Source organism: Panthera uncia, chromosome A2, assembly GCF_023721935.1.
Source record: "Panthera uncia isolate 11264 chromosome A2, Puncia_PCG_1.0, whole genome shotgun sequence".
Lineage (NCBI taxonomy): Eukaryota > Metazoa > Chordata > Mammalia > Carnivora > Felidae > Panthera > Panthera uncia.
In genome coordinates, this window is record NC_064816.1 from 90,145,648 (window position 1) to 90,158,774 (window position 13,127).

The 13,127-nt window shown below is 36.0% G+C and overlaps 1 protein-coding gene across 2 annotated transcripts in view; it reads left to right on the forward strand.

The window, feature by feature from the left end:
- GTPBP10 (GTP binding protein 10) overlaps window positions 1-13,127 on the forward strand; it is a 30,059-nt gene that overhangs the window by 254 nt on the left and 16,678 nt on the right. Inside the window, exons 2-4 of one of the 2 annotated variants that reach the window (XM_049641416.1) lie at window positions 2,392-2,585; window positions 10,625-10,716; window positions 11,478-11,622. In XM_049641416.1, coding sequence (XP_049497373.1) covers window positions 2,392-2,585; window positions 10,625-10,716; window positions 11,478-11,622 — 431 coding nt within the window. Of the gene's footprint in view, window positions 1-2,304; window positions 2,586-10,624; window positions 10,717-11,477; window positions 11,623-13,127 lie in introns of both variants that reach the window. The other variant, XM_049641417.1, reaches the window with a different exon arrangement.

Sequence of the window (13,127 nt, forward strand, 5' to 3'; positions counted from 1 at the left end):
CTTGGCTTTTGAGAAGTGTGAAGAATATATCTACCTGGAACGGTTAGAACTGTTGTTTGGGGGCCCAGGTGTGGAGGTTCTTCAAGGGAATTGTGTGCACGTGGAATGGGGAGCTAAGGAAATTAGGTTTTAGATATGCAATATAGTATACGTACCGTGTAAGGCTGACTTTTTCTTTTGGCTCAAATAGCGTGTCTTCTTTCTTTTAGGTAGTAATATACATAGCCTTTTCTTATAAAAGTTCCTCAAGTTCAGGGTTTTTAAGAGCTTTCTAAAGACTTTTCATCAGAAAACGAAAATAATGTAATTGGCTTCCTTCTTGCAAGAAATTTCTCTTTGTATGCAGTGCCTGTTGTAGAATCATTTCTGTAAAAATTTAGTTGCTTCAAATAAAAAAAAAAATCTCTTTAAGAGCTTTACTAGTAATGTTTTTTTGAAACTTAACCGGCATTATTAAACAACAAAGAGAGTCAGATACTCCTAAGTTTGCTTTCTAAACCTCTGAGTCTGATGAATCTGGAGGAGTAAAAAATGTGGCACTGTTGAACGGAACTTTAAAAACAGAAACTTTCTTTTTATTGGAGGTAGAGGTATGAGTAATATCTCTGAATTATACTTTATCCAACCCTCTACTTTTCAAAAAATAGGTAGTCAAAAGAAAAGAGACTTGTGAAAGGTAGTACTTGGGCATATGAGGGAACTAATTCTTCAACTAAAAAGAAACTGCTACATTTTGGGGGGGGGGTGGGTAAGTCACGAAGGGCATGGTTGCCATGAACAGTCACTTCCTCTCCATGTTGTTTGCAAGGGGAATCTATTCACTTATATGTGATGCATTTCTGGCATAGCCTGGAAGAATCAAAGCATAAGTTCTTCACCCTCAGAGAAAAATATTTTGTCTATTCCTCAAGTTCTTCTTTTCCATATTCCTTCTACCTTGTTTCCTTACAACATCCTATTTCATGACTATATTTGCATACTCAAAGACTAATATATGAATCTTTGTTATGTACCTATCCACTGCAATCTGAGATCTAAACTGCATCAGAATCACCAAGGGAGTTTTTTCTAAATAATCCTGGTGAGACCTAGCTTCATCCCCTCCTCCAGAGTATAGCAGAATGGTCAGTGGACTGTGTAGTTTAAAAAAAAGTTCCCAGATGTTTTTGATATTTAAACTATGCTAAATGACTAAGGGCCATGAGTTTAAGAAATTACTCTGTAAGGAATTTTGATAATTGAGAGGTTAATACATAGGATCTTTACCTACAAGAAGTTTAGTGAGGGAAACAAGTAAACAGTAAATGCAGTGTAAGTTTTCAAAGGGTGTAATAAGAGATAAGATCTAATTGCTGAGAAATCCCAGCAAAGTTAGTGGTGTTAGTTAGCAGCATTAACAAAGATATCAGAAAGTAGGACATGTAGGTAGGTTTATGACAGAAAACAACAAATGACTTTGAAGGAAAAAAAAATGAACAGTGGCATGGAGATGTGACAGTAGGTCATGTACAGAGCAGAGTGAGGAAGGAGAGATAGGAGGGGTTGAAGGAACAAAAATGAAACTGTAAAGAGCAAAAACTAAAAAAAAAAAATGGTTTTTTACTCGGGAGAAACATAATTAGAGATCAGACCCATTTTCAGAAAAATAGCTGAGGCAGCAAGACAAAGAATGGGTTGAGGAAGGAATGACTAAACACAGCAAGAGCATTTTAGGAGCTAATATGATGGTCAAGATACTAAGTTGTACCAGAAAGGGAAAATAGAGCTTTGGAGAAAGAAGCAGGTATAGTCAGAGATTCCCCTACGTAGTCTCAATGACTAGATAAACTGTGGTTCCATTATTTGGAAGAACACTGGGGGAACAGAATTTACCTAAGGAAAAGTTTGTGTTTTCATATTATCATGGTTGTATCTGATGTGACTATTATCTTTTCAACTAATATCTAGGAAAAGGTGGATTATTTAAGGGGTTTCAAATATAAATTAAGTAGTGGGTTTTGCCCTTAGTTGCTTTAGACTATTAAGCTTACCTCCTGGTGGAAATGTTCAACAGACTAGGCATAGAGAATATCTCACCTAGGTGATAGTTAGCTGGTATAGTCTGAGGTCACCCAGAGGAAAAAGTCTAGATTGAAAAGTGGGACAATGTCATAAACCTTCAGACAAAAAGTGGAACAATAATTGATCATTGAAAAAAAGAGGTATTAGAGGAGTTAATCAGAAGGGAAAGGGAGGTCAGACCAGAGATGAACTAAGAAAAGATTATGGATTTGGAATTCACAAAGTGGTATTGATTTTTTTTAGGAGCTTTAGTGGCAGCAAAGGACTAGAAAGGAGTTCTAAGTTGGTAAGCACGTTTGGTATCTTAATGCTCTCTCTCTGTCTTTAAAGTATGGAAACTTCATTGATAACCTAAGACTCTTCACCAGGGGAGGAAGTGGTGGAATGGGTTACCCTCGTTTAGGTGGAGAAGGTGGAAAAGGTGGTGACGTCTGGGTTGTAGCCCATAAGAAAATGACTTTAAAACAACTTAAAGACAAATATCCTCAGAAACGGTTTGTGGCTGGAGAAGGAGCAAATAGTCGGTAAGTATTGCCTGAATGACTTTGATTTTTGAAAATTTTTCCCAGGGGAAAAAAAAAGTTAGAAGATAAAAATTGAATTGGTAATTTGAAATAAATTATATCCTCTATTCATAACTGAGCAAAGATCTACAATAATTATCTCAGCTCTAGTGAGGATAAAAGGTAGAGACTATGCAATGTTTTGAGACTCTTAAACATTTTTATTTTCTTCTCGCAATGTCTGTTTATATTCTTTTGCACTTCTCTGTAGAAACAGAAAATGATCTGAATCCCCACCATTTTCTTCTAAAATTAAATTGTCATTGACAGTCTTTGGGAAAACTTCTTCAAATCTCAACTGTGCTACGCACTCCACCGTCACCAGTAGTTCTACCAGGATCTTAAGGTTTAGAGCCTGTTTCACTGATCTGTCTCTTGTGTATTTTCCTTTGGCTTGTTTTGGTCTTTTCTCTGTGACATCAAAATATTCCCTTTATTTTTTTTTTTTTTGCAAATTTTTGTAATTTTTTTTACGGAATATATGTTGCTCTCAAAATATGGGGAAAAAAACTTTTTCTTCTATTATAAAGAAATTGAAGAAAAATCTTACTCGGTTACCTAGATTTTGGAAGTGGTGCTTGAACCAAGTCTTGAAAGGGGAATAGGATGTTGCCAGACAATCAAGGCAGGAAAAGGTGTGTTGGCAAGTGTACAACATTTATAAAGGCAGTGGTTAGGAGGGAACAAGCTGTTTGGTGACATAATAAATATTTCTAGCATAACTGTGGTACAAGTGGGGCAGCTTGTTTTAAAATAAAGACATTGTAGTCCAGATTATGAAGGATCTGATATACTGTGTTACAGTTTGAATATTATCTTAGAGTGACGGGAAGCCATTGAAGGATTTTAAATAGGCAAGTGACAATACATTAGTGTTTAGGAAGATCACTCTAGGGATAATTGGTTAAAGAATGGATTGGACATGTTGACTGAGGCCAATTTACAGAATATCGCAATATTTTGTAAGTGACAAAGTTCTCAAGGTCTGGCCTGTACCTATCTTTCTAGGTACAGGCCCTCTACATTCCCTTCTACATTCTATGTTTTCTGCATTCCAGCCATGTTGGCTTTCTTTTAGTATCTTATAGTGGTATTTGTCTTCTATCACTGGTCCTTTGTTTGTGTTATCTCTCCTGTAATACTTTTTCCTCACCTTCATCTGGTTGCTTCCTATGAATCCTTTAGATTTAAGCTCAAGTCTTTCCTGATTTCTCTGATTAAGTCATAATTCCCATACCTACTCACATGTGTAAGTTCTAATTCATAAAACTTGTCACAGTTATAATTTTCCATTTTTCACATAATGATTACTGTCTGCTCTCTTACCAGTCTACTGTTGAGGTCCATGAGAGCAGAGAAGAGTTTAGATCATCATTTCTCCCCAGATGTATAGTACAGTGATTGGTACATAGTAGATATTCAGTTAACATTAGCTGAATGATGGATTGGATTGACAGATGGATGGATTAGAGCTAGGTTAAAAAAGTGAAATAAGTTAGACTTCGTGATTGATGAGAGTACTGAAGGAGAATAATAAATCAAGGATAACTTCCTGGTTTTGACTTGAGTAGTAGGTAGATAGATAGTAGTACCATTCTTTGAGAAGGATTATGGTAGAAAGTGGCAACTGAGATGTAGAGGAAGGGGGTTTGAAGGGTCTATAAAGATATAAGCAAGCACTTAAAATATAGGTCTGTCATTCAGGAATATGGTCAGGTCTAGCGATAAATTTGTTGATCATAGGCATGGACCAGGGTAAGTGTATTACAGAAGAGGAAAGGATTGAGGATCAAATTCTATTATTCACCAACATTTAAGGGAAAAAAGCAGATGTGATCTAAAATAGTCAGGAGAGATTTAGTGTCATAGAAGCTAAGGAGGAGGTGACAGTCTTGTTTATCTTGTAGAGTTCAGGTAAATTAAGTCACGAAGTTGAATAAACTTACTGAATGCCAGAATTTATTTTATAGCTCTGTGAATTATGTCTTCATGTGTCTAAATTTGGGTCCTACAAGAAGTAGGTACCAAGGTAGGATGAGATGAATGAGAGATTTTTTGGGGAAAACACTTAAACACCTGTAAAGGCAAATTGGGGAGGGATCTGAGGGGTAGTTGGGAAAGCTGTCTGACCACTTTGCAGGTCTAATGCCTTATGGAGGAGAGTAGGAAGGGCAAAGTTTTAGTCTGCTCTGTAGTTCTAAGAAAGTTTAGGCACAGCTGATGGTGATTCCTTAATCAAAAGTTGCCCATCAGAGGAATCTTAGTTTCCTACAAAGGGGTTGCCTTAGTAACCCTGCTGTACCCAGTCATTGGCTGGAAGTAGACTGCAAGAAGCATCATCTCTTTAAGATTTCAGAGCACAGCAGCTGGACCATAGGTCAGTTATGTTCCCTGCAGTCAGGTCTAGGAGATGCATTTTTATGGCCCACTATGTTACACAGTGTTCAGTGTTTTTGTAATCAATTGTTCAGTGTTGTTTTTGTCAACTCAGAAATCTACAAGCGATTTTCAAGTTACCTTATCTGACATTTGGTTTCTGGTTATAGAACCAAAAGATGAGACTCTTGAATTGATGAAATTGAGCTCTCATTTGTTTTCATTTTGCAGTGCTAACAGGGATAACACACTTTTTGAGAATCAAGAATAAACTAATGCCTTACATGTAGTAGACTCAAAGATGAACTCCTACAATGGGGTATCGTGTATCATGCTCTGATTTTAAGGTATCGCTTTGTAAATTTCAGTTCAAAAACTTTGTATAAATCAGTTAAAATCATGAATGATTGATTTGAGAATAGATTGGTATTTTAACTTTTTGAAATATTTTTTGGAGTTTAATATTTACTACAGAGAATTTTTTTTATGCACTAATATCTACACATTGCTTCATTTATCCCCCGTTTTACCTCAAGAATATAGTACTTTCCAACCAGTCTATGTCCTTACCCCAAACAACTAAGTTTTATCAGTATTTTGTTGCCAATTTTCCCCCCACCCACCTACCTTCACCTCCTCATTTTCTGTTTTTCAGACAAAACTCAATTCCATCTGAAGAGATTTGTTCCCTATTGAATATAAATCTTAACTCCCTTCTTTTCCTTTAAAAATTGTTCATGTGCTTTAATTTTGGGGAGGTGAAAAAGTTAGTCCTGGGAAGAAGATCTCGATTATTAGACTTCCTTTTAAGTGCTCTAAGTCAGTGTTTTCAGACTGTGTCTCTCGGTTCTGTATTGTACTACTTTCAAATGAGTTTTACTGCCATCCATAGTGAGAAACATTTTAGACTTTACCTGACCATGTATGTTATGTCTATTTTCTGTTCTATTCTGTGGCATATTGTACATTGTTGTTTTCTTGTGGGAAAATATACATTATAACATGAAATTTGTTTTAACCATTAAAAAAATTTTTTTTCAATGTTTATGTTTTGAGAGAGAGAGAAGACAGAGTGAGTGAGGGTGAGCAGAGAAAGGGGGAGACACAGAATCCAAAGCAGGCTCCAGGCTCTGAGCTGTCAGCACAGAGCCCGATGCAGGGCTCGAACTCACGGACCATGAGATCATGACTTGAGCCAAAGTTGGATGCTTAACTGAGCCATCCAAGCGCCCCTTAACCATTTTTGAATGTACAGTTCTGTGGCATTGTTCTACATTCATATTGTTGAAGTGATCACATATCTTGTTTTAAATGCTGGTTGTGACTGTATGGATGTCACACATTCTGTGAATGTTTGAAAAACATTGCATTAGGATTTTAAAATCAATTCATTAGATTTCAAATAAAAAGAATAGGAAACAGTATCATGTATCACCTATTAAATACAGTTTCACAAAACTTTAAAGTCACACACACACACACACACACACACACACACACATGACTGTGAATTTGTGTGTGAGTATCTATATTATTTCTTATTGAGTTGCAATTGAAAATTGACAGCTACTTGGATAAATACCTAGTAGTGCAATTGTTGGGTCATAGGGTAGTTCTATTTTTAATTTTTTGAGGAACCTCCATACTGTTTTCCAGAGTGGCTGCACCAGCTTGCATTCCCACCAACGATGCAAAAGAGATCCTCTTTCTTTGCATCCTCGCCAACATCTATCATTGCCTGAGTTGTTAGTGTTAGCCATTCTGACAGGTGGTATCTCATTATGGTTTTGATTTGTATTTCTCTGATGATGAGTGATGTTGAGCATTTTTTCATGTGTCAGCCATCTGGATGTCTTTGGAGAACTGTCTATTCATGTCTTTTGCCCATCTCTTCACTGGATTATTTGGTTTTGGGGTGTTAAGTTCTTTATAGATTTTGGATACTAACCCTTTATCTGATATGTCATTTGCAAATATCTTCTCCCATTCCATCTGTTGCCTATTAGTTTTGCTGATTATTTCCTGCGCTGTGCAGAAGCTTTTTGTTTTGATGGGGTCCCAGTAGTTCATTTTTGCTTTTGTTTCCCTTGCCTCCGGAGGCATGTTAAGAAGTCGCTGCAGCCAAGGTCAAAGAGGTTTTTGCCTGCTTTCTCCTTGAGGATTTTTTTTTTTAATTTTTTTTTTTTTAACATTTATTTATTTTTGAAACAGAGACGCAGCATGAACGGGGGAGGGACAGAGAGAGAGGGAAACACAGAATCGGAAGCAAGCTCCAGGCTCTGAGCCATCAGCCCAGAGCCCGACGCGGGGCTCGAACTCGCGGACCGCGAGATCGTGACCTGAGCTGAAGTTGGACGCTTAACCGACTGAGCCACCCAGGCGCCCCTCTCCTCGAGGATTTTGATGGCTTCCTGTCTTACATTGAAATCTTTCCTCCATTTTGAGTTTATTTTTGTGTATGATGTAAGAAAGTGGTCCAGGTTCATTCTTCTGCATGTTATTGTCCAGTTTTCCTAGCACCACTTGCTGAAGAGACTGCCTTTATTCCATTGGATATCTTTTCCTGCTTTGTCAAAGATTAGTTGGCCATACGTTTGTGGGGCCATTTCTGGCTTCTCTATTCTGTTCCATTGATATGAGTGTCTGTTCTTGGGCCAGTACCGTACTGTCTTGATGATTACAGCTTTGTAGTATAGCTTAAAGTCCAGGATTGTGATGCCTCTTGCTTTGGTTTTCTTTTTCAAAATTGCTTTGGCTATTCGGGGTTTTTTCTGGTTCCATACAAATTTTAGGATTGTTTGTTCTCGCTCTGTGAAGAATGCTGGTGTTATTTTGATAGGGATTGCATTGAATTGATTGCATTGATTGCTTTGGGTAGTATTGACATTTTGGCAATATTTGTTCTTCCTATCCAGGAGCATGGAATCTTTTAAAATATTATGAAAAACTATATACTAACAAGTTGGGCAACCTGGATGAAATAAATAAATTCCTAGAAACATTCCTACCAAAACTGAAATAGGAAGAAGTAGAAAACAGACCCATAACCAGCAAAGAAATTGAATCAGCAATAAAAAATCTCCCAACAAACTAAAGTCCAGGGCCAGATGGCTTCACAAGTGAATCCTGCCAAACCCTTAAAGAAGAGTTAATACGTATTCTTCTCAAACTATTCCAAAAAATAGTAATGGAAGGGAAACTTCCAAATTCATTCTATGGGCCAGCGTAACCTGAATAACAAAATCAAAGACCCCACTAAAAAAGAGAGCTATAGGCCAATATCCCTGATGAACATGGATGCAAAAATTCTCAAGAAAATACTAGCAAATCCAGTCCAACATTCTATTAAAAGAATCATTCATCACAAGTGGGATTTATTCCTGGGCTGCACAGGTGGTTCAATATTCACAAATCACTCAAATGTGATGGACCACAATAATAACAATAAAAAAAGATAAGCATATTATCCTTTCAATAGATGCAGTAAAAGTATTTGACAAAGTACAACATCCATTCATAGTAAAAACTCTCAACAAAGTAGAGTTAGAGGGAACATACCTCAACATAATAAAGGCCATATACAAAAAACTCACAGCTATTATCCTCAGTGGGGAACAACTGAGAGATTTTCCTCTACAATCAGGCAAAAGACAGGAATGTCCACTTCCACTTATTTAACATAGCACTGGAAGTCCTAGCCACAGCAATCAGAAAACAAAAAGAAAAGGCATTCAGATAGGCAAGGAAGAAGTCAACCTTTCACTGTTTGCAGATGACATGATACTGTACATATAAAACCAAAAAGACCACCAAAAAATTTCTAGAATGGATACACGAATTCAGAAAGTTGTAGGAAACAAAATCAACCTACAGAAATCTGTTGCATTTGTATACATTAGTAATTAAGCAGCAGGAAAAGAAATCAAGGAACCAATCCCACTTAAAATTGCACCAAAACCCATAAGATATCTAGTAATAAATTTAGCTAAAGAGGTAAAATATCTATATTCTGAGAACTATAGAACACTGATGAAAGAAATTGAAGATGACACAAAGAAATGGAAAAACATTCCGTACTCATAGATTGGAAGAACAAATGTTAAAATTTCTGTGCTGCAGACTATGAGTCTGGAGTTCTCTCTTGTCCAGTAAGCGAACGGATGCAGAATTGAATATGAGAGAAGTTAATGTCCAGGAGAAGACAAGGGCCTGGAACAGGAGTTTTATCTCTGTTTTTATTGAGCTCATAAGATATTACTCACCCGGTGAACATGAGGAAAACAAGAGCTTACACACATGAACGTGGAGAAAACAAGATCTTACACATGTGGTGAACGTGAAGAAAACAAATCAGATAGTAATCATTAACGTGTGTGTAAGCAAAGTGGGGGGAGGGGTGTAGGTGGAATTTATTCATTGGTGCCAGATGGAAAGTAATTTCCTGCAGGTGATACAAGTTACTCGTGATTCCATTACAATATCTCCTGGGACTCTCTCTGCCCTTCCTCAGTTTGTGCTCGTTTGTATGTGCTTTTGCTCACGCTCTCTCTCCAAATAAACATTAAAAAAATAAAGCTGTTAATAGTGCCTGGGACATATTATTGGCTGAAAAAGTAGTAGATGATTATGTAATAGCCTTAGTATAGTTATTATGTAACTGTATAGTCTAATCTCTTTGTATATTTTTGTTCATTTTGTCTCTGTATAATTCAAGCTCATTGTAAAAATATCAGATAAAGTAAAAAGATGTGAAAAAAGAAGTCAGTCACCTATAATTCTTCCACCCATAGGTAACCACTATTAATCATTTCTTGACTTTTCTAAGACTTTTATGTACATTTATGCAAATTGACTTGTGACAGCTTGTAATTATATGGATGTATTTGAAATTTTGGGGTACAAAAGTGAAAGCACAGTATTTTCCGACCTTTTCTTTTCACTTAACGTTTTTTTTCCGCACCGGACAATTGTTCAAAATAGCTGCATACTAATATAGTACTGGAAATAACATAACATTTGTCATTCACTTATTGAGGTAATTATAGATATTTTTACTGTTATAGTCACAATGTAATATATATCCTTGTGTATATAGTATTTTATATGGTTCATTTTTTTTTTTAGGATAAATTTCCAGAAATAGAATTGCTAGTTAAAAGTTTATACCAATTAATTTTTTCATGAACAGTATGAGACTAGTCAGATGAGCCTCCTATAATTAGTGTACTCTTTATTTGAGATCAGAGTTAAAAGCTTTCTTATTCAATGGGTTTTCCTTTTATTTCTAGCTTATTTGTGTTGTAGCAATGATCTCTTCAGATATACAGTATTTTAGTTCATTATGGGTTAAAATGACTTTTGGTGATTAGCTTGGTAACTTAAATCATTATGTATTATGTATTATTTGTTTTTATTATTTTATTTTTGTTAAATTTATGTGATAGTCTAAAATGCAAGTAAACAATTAGGGACAGTTTTCTCTTCCACAGGTATTTGGCCACTTAACATCTGCATTAACAAGAAAACTTTGTTGCTAGTCTTTGTAAACCATTATATTTGGTTGGGCATAGACCATTTGATATAGTGGGTTTTCTCTGTTTTGATTTAGCTTTATTTTTTTGTAGTGTTAATGCACTGAAAGGCTCCAGAGGAAAAGACTATGAAATTCCTGTACCTGTGGGTATTTCAGTAACTGATGAAAATGGTAAAATTATAGGTAAGTGTATTATAGATTCTAAGGTTGAGAAAAATGCATATTTTCTAAAATTGTTTGGGAGCTGTGGGGCATAGCTTCTCTTGAATTTCAGAATTTTTTTTCAGCTTACTTGCTTATTTATTTATTTATTTATTTATTTATTTATAGCCCATGAGCTAGGGAGAGGGAGAGAGAGAATCCCACTCAGGCTGCATACTCAGCGTTGAGTGAGGCTCAGTATCACAACTATGTGATCATGACCTGAGCCGCCAAAATCAAGAGTCTGTCAGTTGAGTGTCCAACTTTGGCTAAGGTCATGATCTTCCAGTTCATGAATTCAAGCCCCACATTGAGTTTGCTGGTGTCAGCCCCAAGCCTGCTTCGGATCCTTTGTCCCCCTCTCTCTCCTCCTCCCCTGTTTGTGCTCTTTCAAAAATAAATAAACATTTAAAAAAAACAAAACAAAACTATTTCAACTGCTAATTTATAAAAGATTTTTAAAACTTAATATAAACATTATCAAAATTAACTGCTAAATTTAAAATTATTATAAATATAGAAGAGTATTTACTCAGTTTTAAAATATATAACTAGTCTCTAATCAACTGCTTACAAAATGTTTTCTGGGATCAAACTTTTAATAGAATCTTAACCCAGTGGTTTAGTCCTGTAGATTTATAAACTGGAATTTTCTGGCATCTGTTTATAAACAAAAAAATGTCATTACTGATTAGCTCCACTTAGTAATCTTTTCTCTAAGTATCTTTCTCTGTGTTTTTAAGGAGAACTCAATAAAGAGAAGGACAGAATTTTGGTAGCTGAAGGAGGTCTTGGTGGTAAATTACTTACAAATTTCTTACCATTGAAAGGCCAGAAACGAGTCATTCACCTTGATCTAAAACTTATAGCTGATATAGGCCTAGTAGGGTAAGTATCATTTATATTTTTATTTTTATAATTTGAGAGCGAGAGTTCATGAGTAGGAATTAAATATAAATGGTAATTTGGGACCAGTGTTACTTATGGAATATATTTATGGACTTTGTGCATTGTATGTATACTTGAGAAATGCTGCTAAATATAGTCACTTTTATATTGCAAAAATAGAGTTTCATAGTTAATATTTATTTTTAAAAAGAAAGGAAGATCATAGCAATTAAGTAGGCTAGTGGGAATCTTAGAGGATGAATCAACACAGAAAAAAATCAAATGCAATAGTATAAGAAGGTAAAAAATGTTACCAGATATTAAGGAATAAAATTACAAATCCAAACCACATTTTAAGAAATGTATAGGAGAAAGTAAAAAGAAAAGAATAAAATGATTGAGATACTCTTACAAATCTTAATAGAGGTACTGATATTTTATTAATCAGGTGGCTAAAGGCCAATCCAGACCATCTCAACCATCAGATTTAGATCCTATTGTGCACCAAGTTGGATCTTGCTATGACTGTTTCCCTGTCCTTCTTGTTCTACTTAGGATCTGTCCATTCTCAGTACTGCAGCCCCCACAATGTTGTCCTCCTTCACCAGCTTCCATTCTTTCATCAAGCAGTGCTGTTTAGCTGTAGGGTTTGCAGTGCTGACACCTGACCAGAGGGGGATGGATAGCAAGATAGAAAGGAAAAAAATGAAGGGAAAATTTTAACATTACATTTCTCCTGTCCCTTTCTCCCTGGCCCCACTTTAGCATTACACAGTAGACAGATAGAATACCTAAGAAAATGGTAGGGAAGACTGCCTTATTGCTGGCTTTACTTGAAACTGCCAATTCCATTCCTCACCTTGCATAGCTTCTTTCTAAGCTCTTTTTATTTTCCACTCCAGCGATTTCACTGCTTCTTTACCAGACTCCTCAGTCTGAATCCCTTACCCCTTGCCATGCCTGTCTAGCTACTAGGTCTTAACAGCAATGGCTGAAAGTTCATAAAGGCCCCATTCCTGTTCACATTGTAACAGGGAAAGATGTGATCCTGGTGTTCACATTTAGTCTTTTCCATAAACCTTAGTTATGAGCCATAGGTTTTATATTACTGTATATATTTCACAATGTTGTGGGTTTAGTAGGGTTTTGTGGACTGAGAATATAGCCATTTACAGTCTCATTTGACACAAAAATGTGTTTCAAGTTCCATAGAGACACCTCTACAAACTAAGAATAGCCTCACAAGGCTGAGTAGTAAAGTTGGAATGAGGATGGGAGACTCAAGTGAGAGACTGTTTGGGTTAGAATCTCATATTCTTTGGAGGCCACCTGGATGGTGTCGGATAGATTGTAGAACATCTCTAAGCCTTTCTCATTTTTAATAGTGGATTTAGATGTTGGTAAAATATTGCTGGTGAGTAAGATAACACATTTGCGACATAATATATGCCTTAGATTTATGAATGCTGAATGAACAATTGGTAGTTGCTATCATTATCATCATT